This window comes from Siniperca chuatsi, linkage group LG14 (genome assembly GCF_020085105.1).
Source record: "Siniperca chuatsi isolate FFG_IHB_CAS linkage group LG14, ASM2008510v1, whole genome shotgun sequence".
NCBI classification, from domain to species: domain Eukaryota; kingdom Metazoa; phylum Chordata; class Actinopteri; order Centrarchiformes; family Sinipercidae; genus Siniperca; species Siniperca chuatsi.
In genome coordinates this window covers 16,187,373-16,210,882 of record NC_058055.1, presented here as the reverse complement: position 1 = coordinate 16,210,882, position 23,510 = coordinate 16,187,373, and the positions used below count along the sequence as shown (strand labels likewise).

Sequence of the window (23,510 nt, the reverse complement as noted above, 5' to 3'; positions counted from 1 at the left end):
ACACGAGACAATTCCGTGAACCGCACTGATGCTCACATACTGTACCTGTTTAGATTCAAATCTGGATCAATCTATGCTGTAAAGCCTGAGTGAAGTTTTATTGATACACTACATGAGCCATATTAACCCAAGCTGGGATGTGGGAGGGTAAATGAAAGACAAAATCTATGTTGGTACCTGAAATTTCACCATTTGTGTATCATGTATCATAGACAGAAGCAAAAGGGGTAACTTGATTTATTTCAAACAACACTTGCTATGTATGTTAAGTTGTTGGGTACTGATGTAAATTATATAATTCTCTGTACATTTTGAAGGTTTAGAAGTATGATGATTTTTTAAAAGTTTACCTAAAATATCTGTTCATGTCCTTCTGAGTCTTCTCACTAAGGCCATGTCTGCATTCAGGAAAAAAAATACCTGTAGAGTCTCTAACAACAAAAAGAAGCAACGTTTTCTGTATCAATTGTTTTTATTTTCAAAGTGATGCCAATACACAAAGAGAAAAGGAGAAGAAAGAAAAGAAGGATACGAAGGAGAGAGAGATGAAACATCCTTTATCTCTTTCTAACCCCCACAACCCTTTTCTCTTTCACCCCTAATCCCCCTAAACAACCCTCCCAAACCCACTCAACATCCCAACTCCTCTTCTTCTTCCTGTGTGGACTTTGCATGTTCTCCCCGTGTCTGCGTGGGTTTACTCCGGGTGATCCGGTTTCCTCCCACACTCGAAAGACATGCAGGTCAGGTAACCTGATCACAATATTAATAAACACAATTGTTTAAAAAAACTTAAATCTTTTTCATGTTTTATTGTTTGTTTTTACACTGATAACCAGAAATGTATTTATCATGTCAAAGTGATGTCTAATCTATAAAAATGTATGTAAAGTAAGTGATGAAAAACGTAACCAAAATATTATAAAATAGTGTAAATCATGGCTCATTATCTTATGTCAAAATCAATAGTAAAAACAAAACCTTCACAGTGCGAGTCACTCAAATGCTAAAGGAAAGTTTCTACTTTATATCTAGTGAGTGTGAATGTATGATTATTTGACTCCTGACCTTTGACCCCTGACCATAGTTCAGCAATCTGAAGGACCTTTGTATTGTCCAAACTGAGTTAAGATTAGATTAGATTAGATTAGATTCAACTTTATTGTCATTACACAAGTACAGGGCAACAAAATGCAGTTTAGGTCTAACCAGAAGTGCAATAAGCAAGTGCAGGATATAAAGTATGGGCATAAATGCAGGATAGAGCAATATTATGAAAATATTTTACAAGTGTTACTATGGACATTATATACAGATGGCATTACTATAAACAGAAGTATAATGATGGATATGTACAATAATGAATTGGACTGGGCAGCACAGTAGTGCAATGAATATTAAGTAATTATAATTATGGACAGAAATAGTTAACAGTGCAGTAGATGAGTTATTGCAGTATTCAGTACATAGTACTGGAGTGCAAATGATGAGGTATATGTATAAATAAATAGTCCAGTAGTGCAAATGAACATGTGGTATATGAGGTGACGGTGGAATCAGCGGGGGGCAGAGTTCCGTAGGAAGACAGCTCTGGGAAAAAAGCTGTTTCTCAGTCTGCTGGTCCCTGCCGGAAGGCAAGGGAGAATATAAAGTATTTGGGTTACCACCAGAGGGCTCAAGACAACAGATATTAACTTTCTCTGGGCTTCATTGACTAACAAATAATTAATTAGATACAAAAATCATAATATAAGATGTCTATCGCAATGTTCTGTCAGAGGACAGTTTTTATATTGATTTATAATATATCAGAGAGACCGAGAAAAGTAGTGAGACAGAGTGAAGAAAACTTCTCTGAATTTAATCAGATAACCTCAGTCACACTAAAAGTCCTCAGCATTAGGATAAGTGTGTTTCTGTGAGTGTTTGTCTGTGTGTGTGTATTAATAAACACGCTGTATGAGCAGCTGTGACTGCATGAGAGGGTATCATAGTAAAAGTGTTCCACCAGCCTGTAGCAGCTTGTATTTTCTCACCAGCACAGAGATCATATTGAATAATCTGAGTCCTTGAATCAAACTGTCAAACAAAAACACTTGTTGGTGTTCCCATTCGTTCAGCCAGCTGAAGTTTGGAGACTATATAAGACAGACCAACTCTACCACTGTACCTTTGTGAAGACGTGTAACTGGACAATGAGGGTTGCTGGTTTACTGTTGTTGCTGCTCGGTCTGTGTGGGTCAGGGGCTCAGGGGGAGGATGGAGGCCTCGGTGAGGTGGGTGAGATCAGCCAGTTTCAGAAGACAGCTCCAAGAGATGCAGTTGAGGAATCGACCGAGCAAACCACAAAGCAAACCACCCCTGACATCTGGGTGGAGGTGAGGGCACTGAGAGACATGGTGGTGGAGCTTAAGGTGCACGTGCAGCTGCTGCAGAGAGAGAATTCTGGTACAGACTAGCTACTTTTCCTGTTGAGTGTTGATAATGTTGTCCTTTGAGAGTTTGACTGAAGTGTGTCAGTGCACTGATGCACTTATTGTGAGCTCCAGAATAAATCTTTATTGTATGGATAGAATAATTTCGCCACCTTTAATAAAAAATACATCAGAGCTTGTTGTGTTATTTAAACTGTTTTAGAAATGAATTTAAACATTCACAAACAAAAATCCAACTTCTTCTGTTTTTCAGTCCAAGCCACAGAACTGGTATCTTTGGGAACTAGACTGACTGCCACCGAGAGCAAAACAAGTGACCTAGAAAAGAAGAATGCAGGTATTTCACTGAAAAACATGATGGTTTAATTAGTTTCATGGTTTGTTAATTTCTATGTAAGTATAGTAACATTTACTAATTAGAACTAAACACAAAGCGCAGCTGAGGCTGAAGTTTTGGACAAAATTTTGACCTGATGAGGGTACTACATGAAAAGCTATGAGATCACCAAAGTGATTGCAGTTCATCCTAAGGGGGACATGAATATGTGTATCAAACTTCAAGTCAATCCATACAATAGTTCTTGAGACAGTTTACTCAAAACAGCAAATGTCAACCTCATGGTGGTGCCAGAGAAAAAGTCAGGGGATCACCAAAGTCAGTAGGATTCATCCTCTGGAGAACATGAATGTCTGAACAAAAATTCATGAAAATCCATCCAGTGATGAGATATTTCAGTCTGGACAAGTAAAGTAACTCTGGCACAACTTTACCTACTAGCAACAAGTAGCAAGGTGCATGGACAAGGGAAAAAAAGTCTTAACTGGTCAAAAACTCCAGCAACACTCACAGTATTAAGAACAACTTTATTGTCAGACTGATGTGTTTTGGCCCTCTGGCCTCTGTTTCCACAACCTTCCACTAAAATTAAGCTAAAAGTTTAGTTGCCTAAACTTAACATAAACTTAACCACATGTGTGTCAGATAAAATTACTTTTATGAATTGCTTGTTAACAGTCATATTAGTTGTTTTGGACGGCACAAACAAAGGACCATGTTTTGTCATTTAGGCACGAGGACTCGCTGGAAATTGGGAGTTAAATATTGTTTGATCTTGTCATGGACATTTACAGTAGTTTCTAGTAAATTTTTGAATTTTGGGTCAACAGATAAGATGAGGGTCAACATAGTGTGTCAAAATGTATATAATGTATTGTGCATTTTAACAGTTTGCTGTTTTTATGGCTGCTCTACTCTGTAATTCACTGTCATTGCATCAACTCCAGACTTGCAGACCAGACTGAGTAGCAGTGAAAGTGAACTTCTCGTCAGCAAGTCCAGGATTGACCAGCTGGAGAGAGGAAATGCAGGTGATGATTGTATCTACTTATCCACAACACACACACACACACACACACACACAGGCATTAGGACTTGCTGGACAGTGAGAGTTAAATATGGTTAAATCTTGTCATGGACTTTTTTTTTACAGTAGTTTCTAGTAAATTTTTGAATTTTGGGTCAACAGATAAGATGAGGGTCAACATACGGTGTAAAATGTGTTGTTCATGTTAACAGTTTGCAGTTTTGATGGCTGCTCTGCTCTGTAATTCACTGTCATTGCATCAACTCCAGACTTGCAGACCAGACTGAGTAGCAGTGAGAGTGAACTTCTCATTAGCAAGTCCAGGATTGACCAGCTGGAGAGGAAATGCAGGTGATGATTGTATCTACTTATCCACAACACACATACACACACACACACACACACACACACACATATACGTTATTTATTTAGTCCAGGTTAAGTTTAATGACATAAATTCTTTTTTGTGTTAACAGAGAAACCAAAGGTGGCCTTTTACACAGCTCTGACTAATGCAGGACGTGTAGGACCACACAACACAGACATCACACTGAAATACAGCAAGGTCTTCACCAACATTGGCAACGCTTACAATCCAGCTACAGGTAATATACTGCAGGTCACATGAGCATGTGTGGTCATGTAAATCTACATAAATCCATTGTTACTGTTTTTCATTTTCTACTCTTACTCTGTAGGTTTCTTCACAGCACCAGTCAAAGGAGTCTACTCTTTCCAGTTCACTGTGTCTGGTCACAACATAGATAATATAGGTATTATATGTGTACAAGAACAACCAAAGGATTATGTATAATGCGGAGTGGAAGAAAAATGCAGGTTATTTCACTAACTCTCTTGTCTTGGAGCTGATAGCAGGAGATGAAATTCATCTGGATCTCCCATTAGGTTTTGGTCTCTATGATGATGTAAATAACCACAGCACCTTCAGTGGCTTCCTTCTCTTCCCACTGTAAGGATGTTGTTTAGGCTGCTGTGTGACTGATTAGTCACAAACCCTGTTGTTATTGGCTACACTGGGATTCTTTAGAAAATCCTGATATATCTCAGCACCGCTGCCTCCAAGACAAATGTCTGTACATTTACTGCATGTATCAAATAATGTGATTCTGAATCTGACCTCCCTTTAGTGTCATCACATGAAAACAACATTCAAATAAATCGAAGATGCATTGAAGTGTTTGGATTCTGTTTATGATTGAGTGTAGTTCTTCATATAGAAACTTTACACGCAGAGACAATTCCGTGAACCGCACTGATGCTCACATACTGTACCTGTTTAGATTCAAATCTGGATCAATCTATGCTGTAAAGCCTGAGTGAGGTTTTATTGATACACTACATGAGCCATATTAACCCAAGCTGGGATGTGGGAGGGTAAATGAAAGACAAAATCTATGTTGGTACCTGAAATTTCACCATTTGTGTATCATGTATCATAGACAGAAGCAAAAGGTAACTTGATTTATTTCAAACAACACTTGCTATGTATGTTAAGTTGTTGGGTACTGATGTAAATTATATAATTCTCTGTACATTTTGAAGGTTTAGAAGTATGATGATTTTTTAAAAGTTTACCTAAAATATCTGTTCATGTCCTTCTGAGTCTTCTCACTAAGGCCATGTCTGCATTCAGGAAAAAAAATACCTGTAGAGTCTCTAACAACAAAAAGAAGCAACGTTTTCTGTATCAATTGTTTTTATTTTCAAAGTGATGCCAATACACAAAGAGAAAAGGAGAAGAAAGAAAAGAAGGATACGAAGGAGAGAGAGATGAAACATCCTTTATCTCTTTCTAACCCCCACAACCCTTTTCTCTTTCACCCCTAATCCCCCTAAACAACCCTCCCAAACCCACTCAACATCCCAACTCCTCTTCTTCTTCCTGTGTGGACTTTGCATGTTCTCCCCGTGTCTGCGTGGGTTTACTCCGGGTGATCCGGTTTCCTCCCACACTCGAAAGACATGCAGGTCAGGTAACCTGATCACAATATTAATAAACACAATTGTTTAAAAAAAACTAAATCTTTTTCATGTTTTATTGTTTGTTTTTACACTGATAACCAGAAATGTATTTATCATGTCAAAGTGATGTCTAATCTATAAAAATGTATGTAAAGTAAGTGATGAAAAACGTAACCAAAATATTATAAAATAGTGTAAATCATGGCTCATTATCTTATGTCAAAATCAATAGTAAAAACAAAACCTTCACAGTGCGAGTCACTCAAATGCTAAAGGAAAGTTTCTACTTTATATCTAGTGAGTGTGAATGTATGATTATTTGACTCCTGACCTTTGACCCCTGACCATAGTTCAGCAATCTGAAGGACCTTTGTATTGTCCAAACTGAGTTAAGATTAGATTAGATTAGATTAGATTCAACTTTATTGTCATTACACAAGTACAGGGCAACAAAATGCAGTTTAGGTCTAACCAGAAGTGCAATAAGCAAGTGCAGGATATAAAGTATGGGCATAAATGCAGGATAGAGCAATATTATGAAAATATTTTACAAGTGTTACTATGGACATTATATACAGATGGCATTACTATAAACAGAAGTATAATGATGGATATGTACAATAATGAATTGGACTGGGCAGCACAGTAGTGCAATGAATATTAAGTAATTATAATTATGGACAGAAATAGTTAACAGTGCAGTAGATGAGTTATTGCAGTATTCAGTACATAGTACTGGAGTGCAAATGATGAGGTATATGTATAAATAAATAGTCCAGTAGTGCAAATGAACATGTGGTATATGAGGTGACGGTGGAATCAGCGGGGGCAGAGTTCCGTAGGAAGACAGCTCTGGGAAAAAGCTGTTTCTCAGTCTGCTGGTCCCTGCCGGAAGGCAAGGGAGAATATAAAGTATTTGGGTTACCACCAGAGGGCTCAAGACAACAGATATTAACTTTCTCTGGGCTTCATTGACTAACAAATAATTAATTAGATACAAAAATCATAATATAAGATGTCTATCGCAATGTTCTGTCAGAGGACAGTTTTATATTGATTTATAATATATCAGAGAGACCGAGAAAAGTAGTGAGACAGAGTGAAGAAAACTTCTCTGAATTTAATCAGATAACCTCAGTCACACTAAAAGTCCTCAGCATTAGGATAAGTGTGTGTTTCTGTGAGTGTTTGTCTGTGTGTGTGTATTAATAAACACGCTGTATGAGCAGCTGTGACTGCATGAGAGGGTATCATAGTAAAAGTGTTCCACCAGCCTGTAGCAGCTTGTATTTTCTCACCAGCACAGAGATCATATTGAATAATCTGAGTCCTTGAATCAAACTGTCAAACAAAAACACTTGTTGGTGTTCCCATTCGTTCAGCCAGCTGAAGTTTGGAGACTATATAAGACAGACCAACTCTACCACTGTACCTTTGTGAAGACGTGTAACTGGACAATGAGGGTTGCTGGTTTACTGTTGTTGCTGCTCGGTCTGTGTGGGTCAGGGGCTCAGGGGGAGGATGGAGGCCTCGGTGAGGTGGGTGAGATCAGCCAGTTTCAGAAGACAGCTCCAAGAGATGCAGTTGAGGAATCGACCGAGCAAACCACAAAGCAAACCACCCCTGACATCTGGGTGGAGGTGAGGGCACTGAGAGACATGGTGGTGGAGCTTAAGTGTGCACGTGCAGCTGCTGCAGAGAGAGAATTCTGGTACAGACTAGCTACTTTTCCTGTTGAGTGTTGATAATGTTGTCCTTTGAGAGTTTGACTGAAGTGTGTCAGTGCACTGATGCACTTATTGTGAGCTCCAGAATAAATCTTTATTGTATGGATAGAATAATTTCGCCACCTTTAATAAAAAAATACATCAGAGCTTGTTGTGTTATTTAAACTGTTTTAGAAATGAATTTAAACATTCACAAACAAAAATCCAACTTCTTCTGTTTTTCAGTCCAAGCCACAGAACTGGTATCTTTGGGAACTAGACTGACTGCCACCGAGAGCAAAACAAGTGACCTAGAAAAGAAGAATGCAGGTATTTCACTGAAAAACATGATGGTTTAATTAGTTTCATGGTTTGTTAATTTCTATGTAAGTATAGTAACATTTACTAATTAGAACTAAACACAAAGCGCAGCTGAGGCTGAAGTTTTGGACAAAATTTTGACCTGATGAGGGTACTACATGAAAAGCTATGAGATCACCAAAGTGATTGCAGTTCATCCTAAGGGGACATGAATATGTGTATCAAACTTCAAGTCAATCCATACAATAGTTCTTGAGACAGTTTACTCAAAACAGCAAATGTCAACCTCATGGTGGTGCCAGAGAAAAAGTCAGGGGATCACCAAAGTCAGTAGGATTCATCCTCTGGAGAACATGAATGTCTGAACAAAAATTCATGAAAATCCATCCAGTGATGAGATATTTCAGTCTGGACAAGTAAAGTAACTCTGGCACAACTTTACCTACTAGCAACAAGTAGCAAGGTGCATGGACAAGGGAAAAAAAGTCTTAACTGGTCAAAAACTCCAGCAACACTCACAGTATTAAGAACAACTTTATTGTCAGACTGATGTGTTTTGGCCCTCTGGCCTCTGTTTCCACAACCTTCCACTAAAATTAAGCTAAAAGTTTAGTTGCCTAAACTTAACATAAACTTAACCACATGTGTGTCAGATAAAATTACTTTTATGAATTGCTTGTAACAGTCATATTAGTTGTTTTGGACGGCACAAACAAAGGACCATGTTTTGTCATTTAGGCACGAGGACTCGCTGGAAATTGGGAGTTAAATATTGTTTGATCTTGTCATGGACATTTACAGTAGTTTCTAGTAAATTTTTGAATTTTGGGTCAACAGATAAGATGAGGGTCAACATAGTGTGTCAAATGTATATAATGTATTGTGCATTTTAACAGTTTGCTGTTTTTATGGCTGCTCTACTCTGTAATTCACTGTCATTGCATCAACTCCAGACTTGCAGACCAGACTGAGTAGCAGTGAAAGTGAACTTCTCGTCAGCAAGTCCAGGATTGACCAGCTGGAGAGAGGAAATGCAGGTGATGATTGTATCTACTTATCCACAACACACACACACACACAGGCATTAGGACTTGCTGGACAGTGAGAGTTAAATATGGTTAAATCTTGTCATGGACTTTTTTTTTTACAGTAGTTTCTAGTAAATTTTTGAATTTTGGGTCAACAGATAAGATGAGGGTCAACATACGGTGTAAAATGTGTTGTTCATGTTAACAGTTTGCAGTTTTGATGGCTGCTCTGCTCTGTAATTCACTGTCATTGCATCAACTCCAGACTTGCAGACCAGACTGAGTAGCAGTGAGAGTGAACTTCTCATTAGCAAGTCCAGGATTGACCAGCTGGAGAGAGGAAATGCAGGTGATGATTGTATCTACTTATCCACAACACACATACACACACACACACACACACACACACACACATATACGTTATTTATTTAGTCCAGGTTAAGTTTAATGACATAAATTCTTTTTTGTGTTAACAGAGAAACCAAAGGTGGCCTTTTACACAGCTCTGACTAATGCAGGACGTGTAGGACCATACAACACAGACATCACACTGAAATACAGCAAGGTCTTCACCAACATTGGCAACGCTTACAATCCAGCTACAGGTAATATACTGCAGGTCACATGAGCATGTGTGGTCATGTAAATCTACATAAATCCATTGTTACTGTTTTTCATTTTCTACTCTTACTCTGTAGGTTTCTTCATAGCACCAGTCAAAGGAGTCTACTCTCTCCAGTTCACTGTGTCTGGTCACAACATAGATAATATAGGTATTATTATGTACAAGAACAACCAAAGGATTATGTATAATGCGGAGTGGAAGAAAAATGCAGGTTATTTCACTAACGCTCTTGTCTTGGAGCTGATAGCAGGAGATGAAATTCATCTGGATCTCCCATTAGGATTTGGTCTCTATGACGATGGAGATAACCACAGCACCTTCAGTGGCTTCCTTCTCTTCCCACTGTAAGGATGTTGTTTAGGCTGCTGTGTGACTGATTAGTCACAAACCCTGTTGTTATTGGCTACACTGGGATTCTTTAGAAAATCCTGATATATCTCAGCACCGCTGCCTCCAAGACAAATGTCTGTACATTTACTGCATGTATCAAATAATGTGATTCTGAATCTGACCTCCCTTTAGTGTCATCACATGAAAACAACATTCAAATAAATCGAAGATGCATTGAAGTGTTTGGATTCTGTTTATGATTGAGTGTAGTTCTTCATATAGAAACTTTACACGAGACAATTCCGTGAACCGCACTGATGCTCACATACTGTACCTGTTTAGATTCAAATCTGGATCAATCTATGCTGTAAAGCCTGAGTGAGGTTTTATTGATACACTACATGAGCCATATTAACCCAAGCTGGGATGTGGGAGGGTAAATGAAAGACAAAATCTATGTTGGTACCTGAAATTTCATAGACTGAAGAAAACTTAAAAAGTTTACCTAAAATATATATTCGTGTCCTTCTGAGTCCTCTCACTAAGGCAATGTCTGCATTCAGTGATAAAAAAAAATCTACTTGTAGATTCACTCTCTAATAACAGAAAAGATGCTAAGTTTTGGTATGAAGTATAATGTTTTCTTATTTTCGAAGTGATAACAATACACAGTTGTTGAATGAACGCAACTATCGGCACCAGTGGTGAAGTTTTCTAAAGTAAAAGTTTGTTCTGCAGAAAAATGTCCCCTGTAACCGATATATTATTGATATATGCTGTATATACTGTGTATATTATGGCATTATTTCTGGTAATGCTGATGCTACAATGCATAAGCAGCATTTTACTGTTGTAGCTATTTGAGGTTAGGCTAGTTTTATTACTTAAAACTATTTTATGTACAGTTAGATGGTTTAGTTCAGTGGTTCCCAGCCTGGGCTATGGGCCCCTCTAAAGGGTCATAAAATAGGGTCGTGAGATGATTAATGTGGCAGGAAAAAAAACAACAAAGTTGCACAAATTTATAGTAATTTCTGGGCCTTTTTTCTAATTTTTGCTTTTTACAAACTTTTTAATACTGGATACAGTTATTTAAATAAAACCATCTAAGAAATTTAGAGGGGAAATGTCTCTGGTGGAACTGGTAGCAACTTATAGACATCTGAAATGTTGCAAAGGATCCCAACTACACACTGCCTCTTTTTAAGGCGTCTGAAGTCAAGAATTTAGGAACCACTAGTTTAATCTTTAACAATACATTGCATTTTCTAGTATTATCATATTATTTTACTTAAAATCTTTATCGGAAAAGCAACTAGTAACTGTAGCTGTCAGATAAATGTAGTGGAGTAAAAAGTACAACATTTCCCTCTGAAGTGTAGTGGAGTAGAGAGTAGAATCAAATGGAAAGACTCAAGTAAAGCTCAAGTACAGCACTTGATTAAATGCAAGTAGTTACTTCCCATCACTGGTCAGCACAATACTCGTGTGGTGTGTGTGCCTCTGTGTCTATCACAGCCTGTTATTGGTACTTCCCCTTGTTGATTTTCCCAGTGTGTTATTTGACAGTGCATCTACTGTAATTTATTTCGACAGTATATTACCCTATATTGGATTACAGTATATGACAGTAGGATAACTGTGGGTTTTATGAAAATTTTACAGTATATGCCAGCATGTTACTGTTTATTTACAAAGGGTAATAAAATCTGCTACTTTTGCATAAATCCCCAAAATAATATATAAAGAAAACACAAGAGAATACACATTCAATAAAATATTGCTATAGTTTATTACAAGTCCTCAATCATTTGTACAGCTGACTTTGTAAGACTTATAATAGTTGGAACATTTGTATTAAAAAACTGACAATATTTGGAAGAAACTGTCTCCAATACAATCATTAATGACTTATAGCACTTATGAGTATATCCTCAGACGCTGAATTAAAATAGCATTAAGAACAGTATAAGAGAACTGCATCACAGTCTAGCTTGGAAACAGGTCTTTTGCACAAGTAAATGTGAACTGCATGACAGTGAAAGTAAAAAGGAGAAAGAGAGAGCGAACAGTGAGAGAGGACTTGACTGTTTGGCTGGTATCCTCAATCACCGATGACGAGAGCCTGTAAAACAAACAAACAAACAACAAAAACATTGAGCAACACAATGTCACTTGTAAAATATAAAAATATTACCACATTAATTGTTAATTTACATGCAAAGGATGAATATTTAACAGTATTTTACAATTATTATGAAATACTGTAAGATACTGTTGTAAATCCACATTAAATTTACAGTAATTCATTGGAGCCAATGATAAAATTGACTTCTCTTCTTTTTAAATTCTTTAACTGAACTACACTTTACACCTAATGAAAATGTACTTAGGCCTATTGTAGTACTTAGCATGTCACTCAACATGCCTCGGATCTTGTGGCACATTTAAATCACGCCATCATTCTCACGACACTCCTTCACACAGGTGCAACACAGTTTGATTTCCATCCTGTGGCTCTTTGCGCTACATTACAGAGATATGCAAATGTCAGCTGTCCAGGATGCTTCCCTACCTCCAGCACTATGCGTGCTGGGACGGGCTTCAGCAGTGGTGGAAGAAGTATTTAGAACCTTAAAAAAGTAGCAATACAACAACGGAAAAATACTCACAAAGTGACAAGTACAAGTCTTGCATTCAAAGCCTTAGTTTACTTAAGTAAAAGAACAGAATTACTATCTATCTACTAGCTAAATGTACTTAAAGTATCAAAAGTAAAAGTACTCATTACACAGAAAAATAGCTGCTGTGAATGTTATAGCAATACATATTATATTCTACAGTATATATCATATACAATTATATAATTGTTAATTTACTGATACATTTATGTGTAAGCAGCATTTTAAAGTTGTACTGTAGCTGGTTGAGGTGGAGCTAATACTGTACTTTAAATACTGTTAGGCAGTTTAACAATTCATCATCATTTAAAAACTGGTCATATGTTCAGAGAAAAGAGAAAGAATGAATGAAGGTGCACACAGCTGTGACAAGACAGTTTACCTACCAATAATGCATGATACAACCTCAAGCACTTGTGTCTTCCTTTCAAAATGAAATTGTGTGACAATACAAAAACACATTTTCGGCACACACTCGGCTCTCTCCTCTACTCTGGTTATATGGCTTCCATCAATACTGAATGTACAGTTTACACACTTTTAATGTATTTTTCTATTTTCAACAGCAATTGCATAATTGCAGCATAATGTATTTTTTCTAGATAGTGAAAGGTTCTCCATCCAAAGAAACAAAAAGAAGAGAGAGAAGAGAAAGTAATAATAACATAAATAAATATATTGAAAACATAAATAAATTTACATACTCTTTTAATGTCTAATATGATCTTTTCTTTATTTTGGGTTTATCATTGTAGGACAATAAAGATATGATCTTAACTGGCTGCACACATTTCTAACATGGACCACAGATGTTTAGATTAGATTAGATTCAGCTTTATTGTCACTGCCTACAGTAAGTACAAGTACAACAAAATGCAGTTTAGCATCTAACCATTTGTTATATATGTAAATATAAACAAATGTACAGGACAGAATGAACAATAAAGGAGTGGGGTACTGATAAGAAGGGATTTAACTGTGATATGTACAAAATAAACAAAACAATATGGAAAACAAAGGTTAGTGTGAATGACCGCTCAGCCTTGGCAGTGTTAGTGCATGGACTGTCCAACACATTATAGAAAAATAAAACAAAAATGGGTCAAGACAAAATCACTGCTGATTGGAAACACTTCATCTAAATGGCAGTTTTCCTGTGTCCTTACTTTAGTGCTCCCCCACTTTTTAATGTGTTCCGATAAAGAGCTGAAATGAGGTAGACTGAATGTTCTACAGTAACAAAAAAAGAAACTTTCCCTATTATAGAATCACTTTAAAGACCTTTTGCTGCATAAACTGTCTCAATGACAATGATGGATCCTCTTGGATGAGATTATGATTACACACAAAAAAGGATTTTCTAAGAACCTTAGAAGAGTAAGGGAGACTGGTGGATGAGGGAGAGGGTTTCCCTCACAGGGACTCATCACAGCGTGATGTCCAGCAGCCACAAGAATATCAGATTTGGGAGAATGAATATCATTCAGAGAGTTCATTTTCCCTGGAGATGAGTTCGCCACCTTTTTAACTATGGACACCCTGAGACTGTTTCTCCCATCTGTTTTAGCTGCAATCTGTCCCATGGCATTTGGCACACAGATTAGAGTAATAGGAGAGAAGGGGCAGCGGTACATTTAGAGACCGTGAATTGCATTCTAGGCAATGCTGACTGGAGAGGAAGGGCTACAAAGACATAAAGGAGTGAAATCACGTCCTACACAGTGAGAAAGAGAGAATAGGCCTTTGAAGGGGTTTTGCTGTGAAGGCATTTAAAGGAGTGAAATAATTGGATGCTGGAGGCCTCGTCTCAGCAAAAGCAAGAATGCAAACCCCATTCTTTCCATGAGTGCGAGGCATGTGGAGGAGGTAAAGTCAGGTGACAGGAGTTGTCATCCAGTATGATCACCAACCAAGAGGTTTTAATATCTTTTCTTTCACACAACACCATGCATTCAATATAAACAGAATTAGGGCATTTTTTTCTATAGAATTGTATCTTGGGAAGAAGCCAAGTTATACACAGGTACCAGGGGATATACACACGGTATTGCTTCTTCAGAGATATTGATCATTTCATGGCTGCTCTGCTCCACTGCAGATGAAAGCGAGCTACTTCCCTGCTTGGTATCACCCTGGTGAACTTGGCAAGGAATGAATGAATGCCTGAGAAAGAAATGGAGGCAGAACAGTTGAATGTAATCCCTGCTCTTACTCCTGCTCTTACCGCCATTGGGCTATGGTTTAAAGAACAACAGGACAAGGACTGGGCAGGCTTATCTCATTCATCCTCATTCAGTTTATGGTAATTGACTGGAGCTGAGTTAAGGTTATTTGACCAATTTTCATTCAAACATGTCACAGTTCTACAATCTACTATTATTTATAGCTTGTGTATAATTTATGGCTAGTGTCTGCTTAAATATACTGAGAACCAATGTCCCATTTTCACTTTGTCATCTCTATTTCCTTTCCCCTCTCTCTCCTTCTCTCAAAAAAAAAGAATAAAATCTCCAAAAGTCCACATTTCACAAATGAAGAAGGCTGCAGACAATTTTCTAAAATGATGACATTTGTACAGTTTTTACTTCTGGTAGTGCACTATTTTTGGACCGTACTTGGAATTCAAATCAAATTTAGGATTAGGTTTAGCTCAGGGTATAAGATCCTGTATACTAGAGATTTAAAGAAATAGTTCCACATCCTGGGAAATATGTTTATTCACCTTCTTTACAAGAGTTAGAAGATTGAAACCAATGACATGTCTGTGCGTCAAGTATATTGCTGGAGAATGGAGGTGATTAGCTCAGGGTAAAAGCTGAAAACAAGGGGAAACAGCTGGCCTGGCTCCCTCCAAAGTAAAAAAAAGTGTGAAAATGAGAACTTGTGGTTTTAGGGTGTGTTGCGTCCTGTGTTATTGTACTAATGGTGTACCAGTACAGTATGTAAGTTAGGAAATAAAGGGGTAACAATCTCGGAAATATATATGGTAAGTTTTTTTAAACTAATGAGTAACTATTCTCATATTATGAGATACAGTATGACAACTACTGAGCAACAATCTGACAAACAGATTGTAAGTATTTTTAACTACTGGGTACCTATTCTAATATTACAGGGTACATGACTATAACTATCCTTGAGAAACACACACAGATAATAAACCATCAACGTTTGTTGGTGAAGTGAGTGGCAGCTGAGACGGCACCTTCAGTGGAGCTGATGTTGAGGGACGCTATAGAGATGTTTTGTATAGCTATTGCCAGTGGTTTTGGCATTACTCAGTTTTGGTTGCAAGTTGAAATTGTTGAAATGACCCATAGCTTGACACTGATACTGTTGTTACACAGGGTGATGTTCATTGCTGTTATGGAGTACAGTAAGTAGAAAAGCTTATTTATGATGAGGTTGGTACAGTAAATACAGCTAAACTGAAAACCAGGATGTCCATCTAATGGGGCAGTTGTAGATTATGATCGATTTTATGTCCTGTCACAGAGTGACAGTAAAGGACATAAACACTGCAGTCATTGAAAAACTTTATTGAAAGTTTTTGCACAATTTCAAAATTAAAATATGATACAATGAGCTATGTGGCTAAGAATATGCTGTATGTTGTGGGCTGTAATCTAAAGCGTCACCCTATTTCTTGACGAACAACAATTTATCCATCCGCCCACCACTTCTTTGCAGTGTCTCTGGCTAGAGTGCTGGTTGCCTGGCAACCTCACAGTGACAACAAGGCTCCAGGAAGTGACTGTGCCTGACTGCCGTTCTCCAAGAAATAGTAACTTCCTTTATGTCACAAATAGTCCTTTTTACATTTCTGTTTGTGTACAGATTAAAAAAATGAAATAAAACGTGTTAGTGAGCTTTAGAGGTGTTGGTAGGTGGATTATTGAGCTTGGACAGAGCAATGCTAGATGTTTCCCCTTGCTTCCAGGCTTTATGCTAAGCTAAGCTAATCATCTCTTGGCTACTCTGATGTCTGGCATCAGATCTGAATGGCCTTGATTTTTCACTGGCTGTCCAACTTCTCCCTGTCAATGCTGTGACTGGTTTTGGTCTGATGTTCACAGACAGCTGGTGGTGTTTGTTTCTGGTGTTCATTCAATATCCTGTCCAGGGTCTAGCCTTGCCACATTAGGCTAATTATTTTCAAGGTCAAGAAGGACATGTGACTTTTAATGTTTATTACAGAGTGTTAAAATACATAATCCATGACTGGTCAACATGTGTAGAAAGATAAGGAGTAAAGGGTGTCTTTATTTTAACCTTTACTGTACGTGGTCTGAATTGCAATAACAGCACATATTGGTGTGCATTCACCATGCATCACAATTGAGGCAGACAGTGCACCGAACACCAAGTTTAGTTATGAACATAGACATGAAATGTGCTCACAGAATACTTAACGCAAACTATCTTCTATGAGTGATGCACTGCAGAATGCCTGTGTTCAGTGTGATGTTATTGCATGCTGTCTTTGGCTGTTTTGTTTTTCTTCATTTTGTTTTTTTGGTGCTGACTGGTAACAGTCATTGAACTGAAGATGGCTGTCCCTCTGGACCTGTGTACCCATGCGATCCTATCAGTGTCAAGCAGAATTTCACAGACAAAGCACACATTTTCACAAAGCCACAGAATACAGAGGCAACAGCAGCACTGCATGTGCGCACACATAGGCATGGCAAAGGAATATGAATATGCCTTAACAAAGATCAAAATCTTCAGTCAGACACTGGGGGAGACCAACTGGCTTGGGAGGAAGTTAGAACCCTATAAATATATATAATACAGTACCTATATAATACCTCACATCAGTCATCTAGGCCAATGGGGATATTTCTAATTTGTCAAAATCTGGCAACAGTTGACTGCACGGAACAAATGATAGATGCAGACTGTTTTATATCTACAGGGCTTGTTTCAGTGCGATTTATATGTGTGTGACTTTGCGTGTGTGTTATATCCATATGCTTCTTTCTTTGTCGAGACAAAACTATATATGGGCATTTCTTTTGTTATACTGTAACCACTATGCAGCCTCAGAGGGGACCAGCCAGGCAGCAATATGAGAACATCTTTTATTGTTTATCCTTTCCATTTGACTTGATGAAGTGAGAATAACAGGGATAAGAGGGATGCTTTTATTTTGGTTCAACCGGGCCGTTATATAGAGGCTTTTTGGTACAACTCACAAAGAGAGTGGCTTCTTCAACTGATAAACTTTGTCAATGAGATGCAAATCCATGCAGCACTGAGGAGGAAAAAAGCCAACAGAGCTGGGCTACTGCCCACGTGCGCATGCACACACACACACACACACACACACACACACACACACACACACACACACACACACAGCATTAAAAATGCTTCAAACATGCATGCATTTGCTGAGACGCTGCATAGTAAAAATGTCTTTCTTCTTGATCAGTCACTTACTGATTCACACACCGTCGGTGTCAGCTGCAGCACACGGAGCCGTCTGGGCAATCCTGTGCACAAACTGAATCAAGCCAATCATCCTCACAAAATCCAATCATTCTGCAATACAGGTGGGGCTTTATTCAATTACAGTAGAATTGTATTCTAAATCATGATATATCCATTTCAGCTCCAAAATACATCATAAGCAAAAGTTTTTCGTTGACTCGGTGAGATTGTAGTAAATGGGATTTAGTTTGTAAATGTTATTTTCACAATCAAAGGTAAATGTGACATGTAGGGACTCTTTCACACTGAGGAGAAGAATCCAGGTGAAAGTCATAGAAGCAGTTATATTTTGAAAAGTAAACATTTTTAAACACGTGGCATCTATGAATTTGTGAATTTGTGCCATTTTGTCTTCAATGGACGAGTACCTCAGTTTGGATGCATAATTATGATAAAATGAACTGTAATATCGCTGAGTGTAAAAACATTTTTGTTGTTTCCTTTCTCTGCTATAAACTACAATATCTGTCACTGTGTCAGATTAGGCCATCATAGAGACATAAATCCTTGACTTGGCTGAGAGACATCACAGACTACATGTTGCACTACGATCATAAGTAATCAGTGAGATGCCAGGGACCGACTTTACTGTTCAACCAACATCAAATGTTTACGTATGTAAACACAGTTATATGAATTAAAGTGAACCTTTTATTGTCACTCAGCGGTGAAGATGGGCTCAGTCATCTCCTTCCCTGTAGCATATAATGTTCAGTGGGTGAGAGTCAGTTGGTTACATGTTCACTGAAATGAAATCCAACATCACTCCTCTTTGGTATTTGGTGTTTGCAACTGTGCATTGAGGAGTGATCTGTGCGCCTATGAGTCAATGTCATGGAACAGAAGTTATCGCAGAAGTTGTCTCACTTGGAGAGAGAAGGAAATATTTTTTTGACATGCTAGTTTTTTGTCTTGACGTCATGAGGCATCCCAGGTGCTGCGTTGGTTGTCTTCCACTGTAGCCAAGTTTCACAGAATTTTCAGATAATCTGCAAAAGAAAATGCAAATGAATGTGGGATCCCATCCACTACTTTTATGCTTATATTAGGAGTTGAGCGCATCGAGAAAAACAGCTGGTGGTGACGTTAATTCTCCAGTCCAGTGCCATTAAACCATTAAAATAGCTCCAGCCAGACCTCAAACGGTGGAAATCCATGTGGCAAACGTGATGGAAATATGTCATTTATGTTTGTTTCATGTATTAATTTGATCAACATTACAGTTACAGTCTCCTCATCTCTCCACACAGATCTGATGTTTTCATCTGGTGTAATTTTTAGTCTCTTAGTGGGCGAAGGTTTGAGTGACGTTTAAGTCACATACTTATACATCAACTTTTCCACCAACTTTTTTACGCTGAAATTGAAAAACCAGGTGGATGACTTTATGACACACTACACAGCATAAAACGAGCAATTGTCGTGCCCAACTTTCATTTCCGTTCCTAACATATTTGCATAGTTATCAGACTGACATTGTATAGTCTGATCCCAGCATTAGTCTCCTCTCCCTTTGGGGAAACAATACCATCAAAGCTACCCTCGCACTATAGTAACATATTTACAACAAGTCATCCTATATAAGCTTGGGATGGTATGGGTCTTGGTTACACAAGATGAGCCACATGGTCACCATCACTGCTCAGTGATTGGAATTAGAGGTCACACTGCATTTTGCTTTGCTCTGCAGATCTGGTGAAGGTGACGACTGTGTCAAATTTGATATTGATCTTAAGTGTGCATGTGAGTTTATTTGTGGGTACTCTTGTTTTTCCAGTCTCCGTATAATTGATTTATCTAAAAGCTTTATAGCATCTGTGAACTGCTGGTCATTCTTTGATATCAAGTTCCTCAGGGCATGTTAGCAATGAGCCAGCAGCTTGTTGAATATTTAATGTCTTCTTCCCTTCTTTAAATGTGTGTGTGTGTGTGTGTGTGTGTGTGTGTGTGTGTGTGTGTGTGTGTGTGTGTGTGTGTGTGTGTGTGCATGCCATGCATTCAACAAATATTAGTGGATCGATTCTCATTTTTGTGGACAGACACTGAATATGAAGGTTGAGTCCTCCTTTTATCTGTTATGCAGCTCACCAACATGAGGTGACACTGTTGATTTGAGGATGGATCAATAGGACAGGATACTGTCAAACCAGGAGACAATGAGGTATCTCTAACACTCACAGCATCATGTGTTTACTGATGCCATTCTGACTGCATTTGGTTTGGTGTGCACTGTGAAGGATCTTTTAAAACTTGTTTTAGCGCAAAATAATTTTTACTGTAAGTTTTATAAAAAAGTTCAGTTAAACTTTCTTTCAGTTAACAGTTTCAGGCTTCAGTTCCTTTTCCATAAAGGAACCTTTCAATCACTTTAGCAAATTTCATTGAAGATGTAAAAGTCCCTTTTCTATTAACATACTTTTATTATTGTGCTTAATTATCACATTACAGTCTAACACTGTGTCCACTTTTACAGTCTAGTTTTCTCTCCTTACATTTTTAGCAGTAAAATACACGCTTAGACTTTGACTACTTTCTGTTATCCCAGGTGTAATGGTCTGGAATATTTTCTATATGACCTTTCAGACATGATTATCAAGCTTCTTACTTCTGTACTGAGCTTTCCGTGCTGCAATATGCTTTGATTCAAATGTTGAAAAAGATTTTCTGTAGGAACCTGTTGTCTTGTCAAACTGTCATTACATATATTAAGTTCTTAAGTTAAGTTATTAAGTACTCTAAGCCAATTACATTAAGGGGGTCATCTGGAGGAGCCAATCTGAGCCACTCCATTAGCTCCAACTCTGCCACCAGAGAGTCAAACTTTCAGTTGTTTCATTTAAAAACATGATTTGGCATGAACAAAGGGAATTTAAAGGAGATGACTCAGCAGAGGAAACTGCACACAGCAGAATGATAGATGTCTGCACAACAACAAGCAGCAGCTATGGGCTCTGTTGCTGTCAGAGGCTGATGTGTGTAAAGGATTTTTCCATGTTTTTTGAAACCATAAAATGTTTGTGTGCATTTGTGCTGTTAGAGGACGTCATCTAAAACAGACTTGTTTTCATTTTTGATATGTGAACTGGAGAAGAAAAGATCAAAAATTGCTTATCTACATGTCACACTTTTGAAAAAGATATGCAAATAGAAACAAAATGTAGATGGTAAAGTAAATTTCAGGTTGCTGCTTTTATATTTAAGAGATTTCAATGGATTCAACTGAGAGTGAGAGCAAGAAAGGGTGTGTGTGTGTGTGTTTTGGCTCAACCTTCTAAATCCTCAGGCTGTTCATCTTATCATCTGAGATTTGGCATCTTCTCCCTGTTTGTGTATGTAAATTTAGATATATTAAAATGTGTGTGTGTGTGTGTGTGTGTGTTAATATGTGCTAGAAGTCTAACTATGCTAATACTGTCTCTTATTCTCTCTCTCTCTCTCTCTCTCTCTCTCTCTCTCTCTCTCTCTCTCTCACACACACACACACACACACACACACACACACACCTCTCATACACTAGCAGTCTCCCATGCTCCTGTGTTATGGCCTACTTCCTCCCTGATCATGTGACCAACTGGCAGCGATGGTCCCAGGATGCCGAGGGGCACCTCTCTGTTTTGTGAATGCTCATGTCAGTAATTAGCGAACACCGCCTCTGGTGTGTCTGTGTGTTTGTGTGTGTGTGTGTGTGTGTGTGTGTGTGTGTGTGTGTGTGAGGATACTGTGTTTTTAGATTTTTGTTTGCACATGTAAGAGAGAATATTTTGAGATGAGCTGTTCACCACTTTCATTCTAAACCTCCAGTTGTTGCTTATTTGTATGTTAAATACTTTAACTCTGATAACAAGATCTCTGTCTAGTCATATTAGATTACAGCTGTACCTCCATCCTTTCCTTTTATGGCATTTTGCAGATGCTCCCATCCAATTTAAAAATACAGTTCAGCATAATCTAATAGCTCTCTTCTACTATCTGGCTTGCATTTCCACTGTGTTTTACAAACCACAACTTATACTTCACTGAAAAGGTGGCCCCACGCTGGATACCAGGACAACATTGTTTGGCGAGTGCAGTCCAGTTGTGGGACCAACAAAAATGGAAAAAGTGGCACTAATATTTTTTTTCTTTTACATTTACACATAGCGACTTTCAAACGTCAGTATCATTAGAGTAATAGAAAGGCTCCACCTGCAGTACAGTAGGAGGTTAACAGAATGGAAAGTGAAGGAAACCGGCTCCAGACCAGGTCCCATCCTGCTCAACAGCTCTCCAAAGCCCAGAACGTTCCTCGAGACAGGTCCACCAGCAGCTGCCGGTCCTGCTTTTTCTCTGCTCCATACCATCAAACCACCTTAATTCTCACCTGAATCAGAAGACAGGCAGGTGCAGGTGAAGAATCTGGAGAACAGACTGCGAATGCAGCTCTATCATGTCTGATTGTTTTTTTTTTCTTCAAGAGAAAATGAAATATAAAGATGTAATGTTTGGTTGCATTGTCCCGCTATTTAGTGGAAAAAAATAGCTCATTACTAGAAGTGTTACATGATTTATGCAACCCTAATTGAATTAAAGCTGGAGTGCAGAACTTTTGTCCCCCCTTCTGGAAGTGAGGGTAATTACACAAACACTGTTGATGCATGCTTATGATGTTTGCCTACAGTGAGCTCGCCCCAGGCTTGTGTTCAGAAATAGTTACAAAAATACAGAGAAATTTCCAAGACAATAATCCATTATTTAGGTAAATAAATGTAATAGCTACACAGCCTACTCCAAATATTTTATCAACCTGTCCAACAGCAGTAACGTACCTTCTGTGTGTGCTCTCAGTCCCTTCTTTCAGTGCTCTCCGACGAGGAAAAGCTACACCAGTGGTTATCCGTGTTTGTCCTTGCGTCAATCACTTTCTTTTTTTGACTGTAATCTTTCCTCTGAATGGCGAGTTTCTTTTTTATCTGGAGCATCAGACACTATTCTTGGATGCTTCTTAGGTTTTACTCCTAGTTGCTGTAGCCTACTCCGTCACTACGGTTGTTCCAGAGCCATGTAGAGAGAGAGTTGCGTTATCTCCGTTCAATTTCAGTACAAGTGGCTTTATTGGCATGACTGCATACAATACAACGTTGGCAAAGCATATTAACACAAACTATATAATCATAATAAACAAAATAAACAATAAACAATTCTCAATAATAAACATTCTCTCCAGTGGACCTTTAATTTTTTTTACAGCAAATGCGGATCGCGGAGCTCTCTACATGGCTCTGGGTTGCTCCCCACTTCAGCTCTGGCAAACCAAACATTGCTGGTTGGTGCAAAACGCATCATTAGCTGTGGGCCAGTGCGGGAATGTTGCCACAGACACCAGATTTAAAAACTCTGTATACTGCAAAATACAGAGATTTCCCTGGCGGTTATAGGCTTAATCAGCATTGTGTGACCTCGTTTGAAAGTAATGGATGTTCATTTATATGTAAAAGTCCCGCACTCCAGCTTTAAACTAATAACATTCTTCTAAACACTGTCACACAATCTACAGTCTACAA

General features: G+C 38.2%; 1 protein-coding gene and 1 long non-coding RNA gene across 2 annotated transcripts; one reads left to right on the top strand and one right to left on the bottom strand.

Moving 5' to 3' along the window:
• The first annotated feature begins 1,854 nt into the window (after nucleotides 1–1,854).
• On the top strand, nucleotides 1,855–10,031 carry LOC122888773. The gene is made up of 12 exons (XM_044223614.1): nucleotides 1,855–2,448; nucleotides 2,689–2,772; nucleotides 3,720–3,803; nucleotides 4,276–4,404; nucleotides 4,498–4,572; nucleotides 4,706–4,769; nucleotides 7,459–7,493; nucleotides 7,735–7,818; nucleotides 8,763–8,846; nucleotides 9,103–9,186; nucleotides 9,314–9,442; nucleotides 9,536–10,031. Exons 1-12 carry the CDS (start codon nucleotides 2,196–2,198, stop codon nucleotides 9,808–9,810), a joined length of 1,380 nt encoding a protein of 459 aa, XP_044079549.1. The 5' UTR covers nucleotides 1,855–2,195; the 3' UTR covers nucleotides 9,811–10,031.
• Nucleotides 10,032–17,864: 7,833 nt separating this feature from the next.
• On the bottom strand, nucleotides 17,865–22,957 carry LOC122888677. Its single transcript, XR_006380756.1, has 3 exons — nucleotides 22,776–22,957; nucleotides 22,156–22,330; nucleotides 17,865–18,958 (listed from the first exon to the last, which is right to left on the bottom strand). It is a non-coding gene; the product is annotated as an uncharacterized LOC122888677 (long non-coding RNA).
• Nucleotides 22,958–23,510: the final 553 nt, after the last annotated feature.

Bases quoted from the DNA above. Each gene is read 5' to 3' on its own strand.
- LOC122888773 (XM_044223614.1), top strand. From the start codon at position 2,196: ATGAGGGTTGCTGGTTTACTGTTGTTGCTGCTCGGTCTGTGTGGGTCA. The intron at 3,804-4,275 runs GTGATGATTGTA...TTGTGTTAACAG, and splicing joins GCTGGAGAGAGGAAATGCAG to AGAAACCAAAGGTGGCCTTT. The intron at 4,770-7,458 runs GTAAGGATGTTG...GTGGAGCTTAAG, and splicing joins GGCTTCCTTCTCTTCCCACT to TGTGCACGTGCAGCTGCTGC.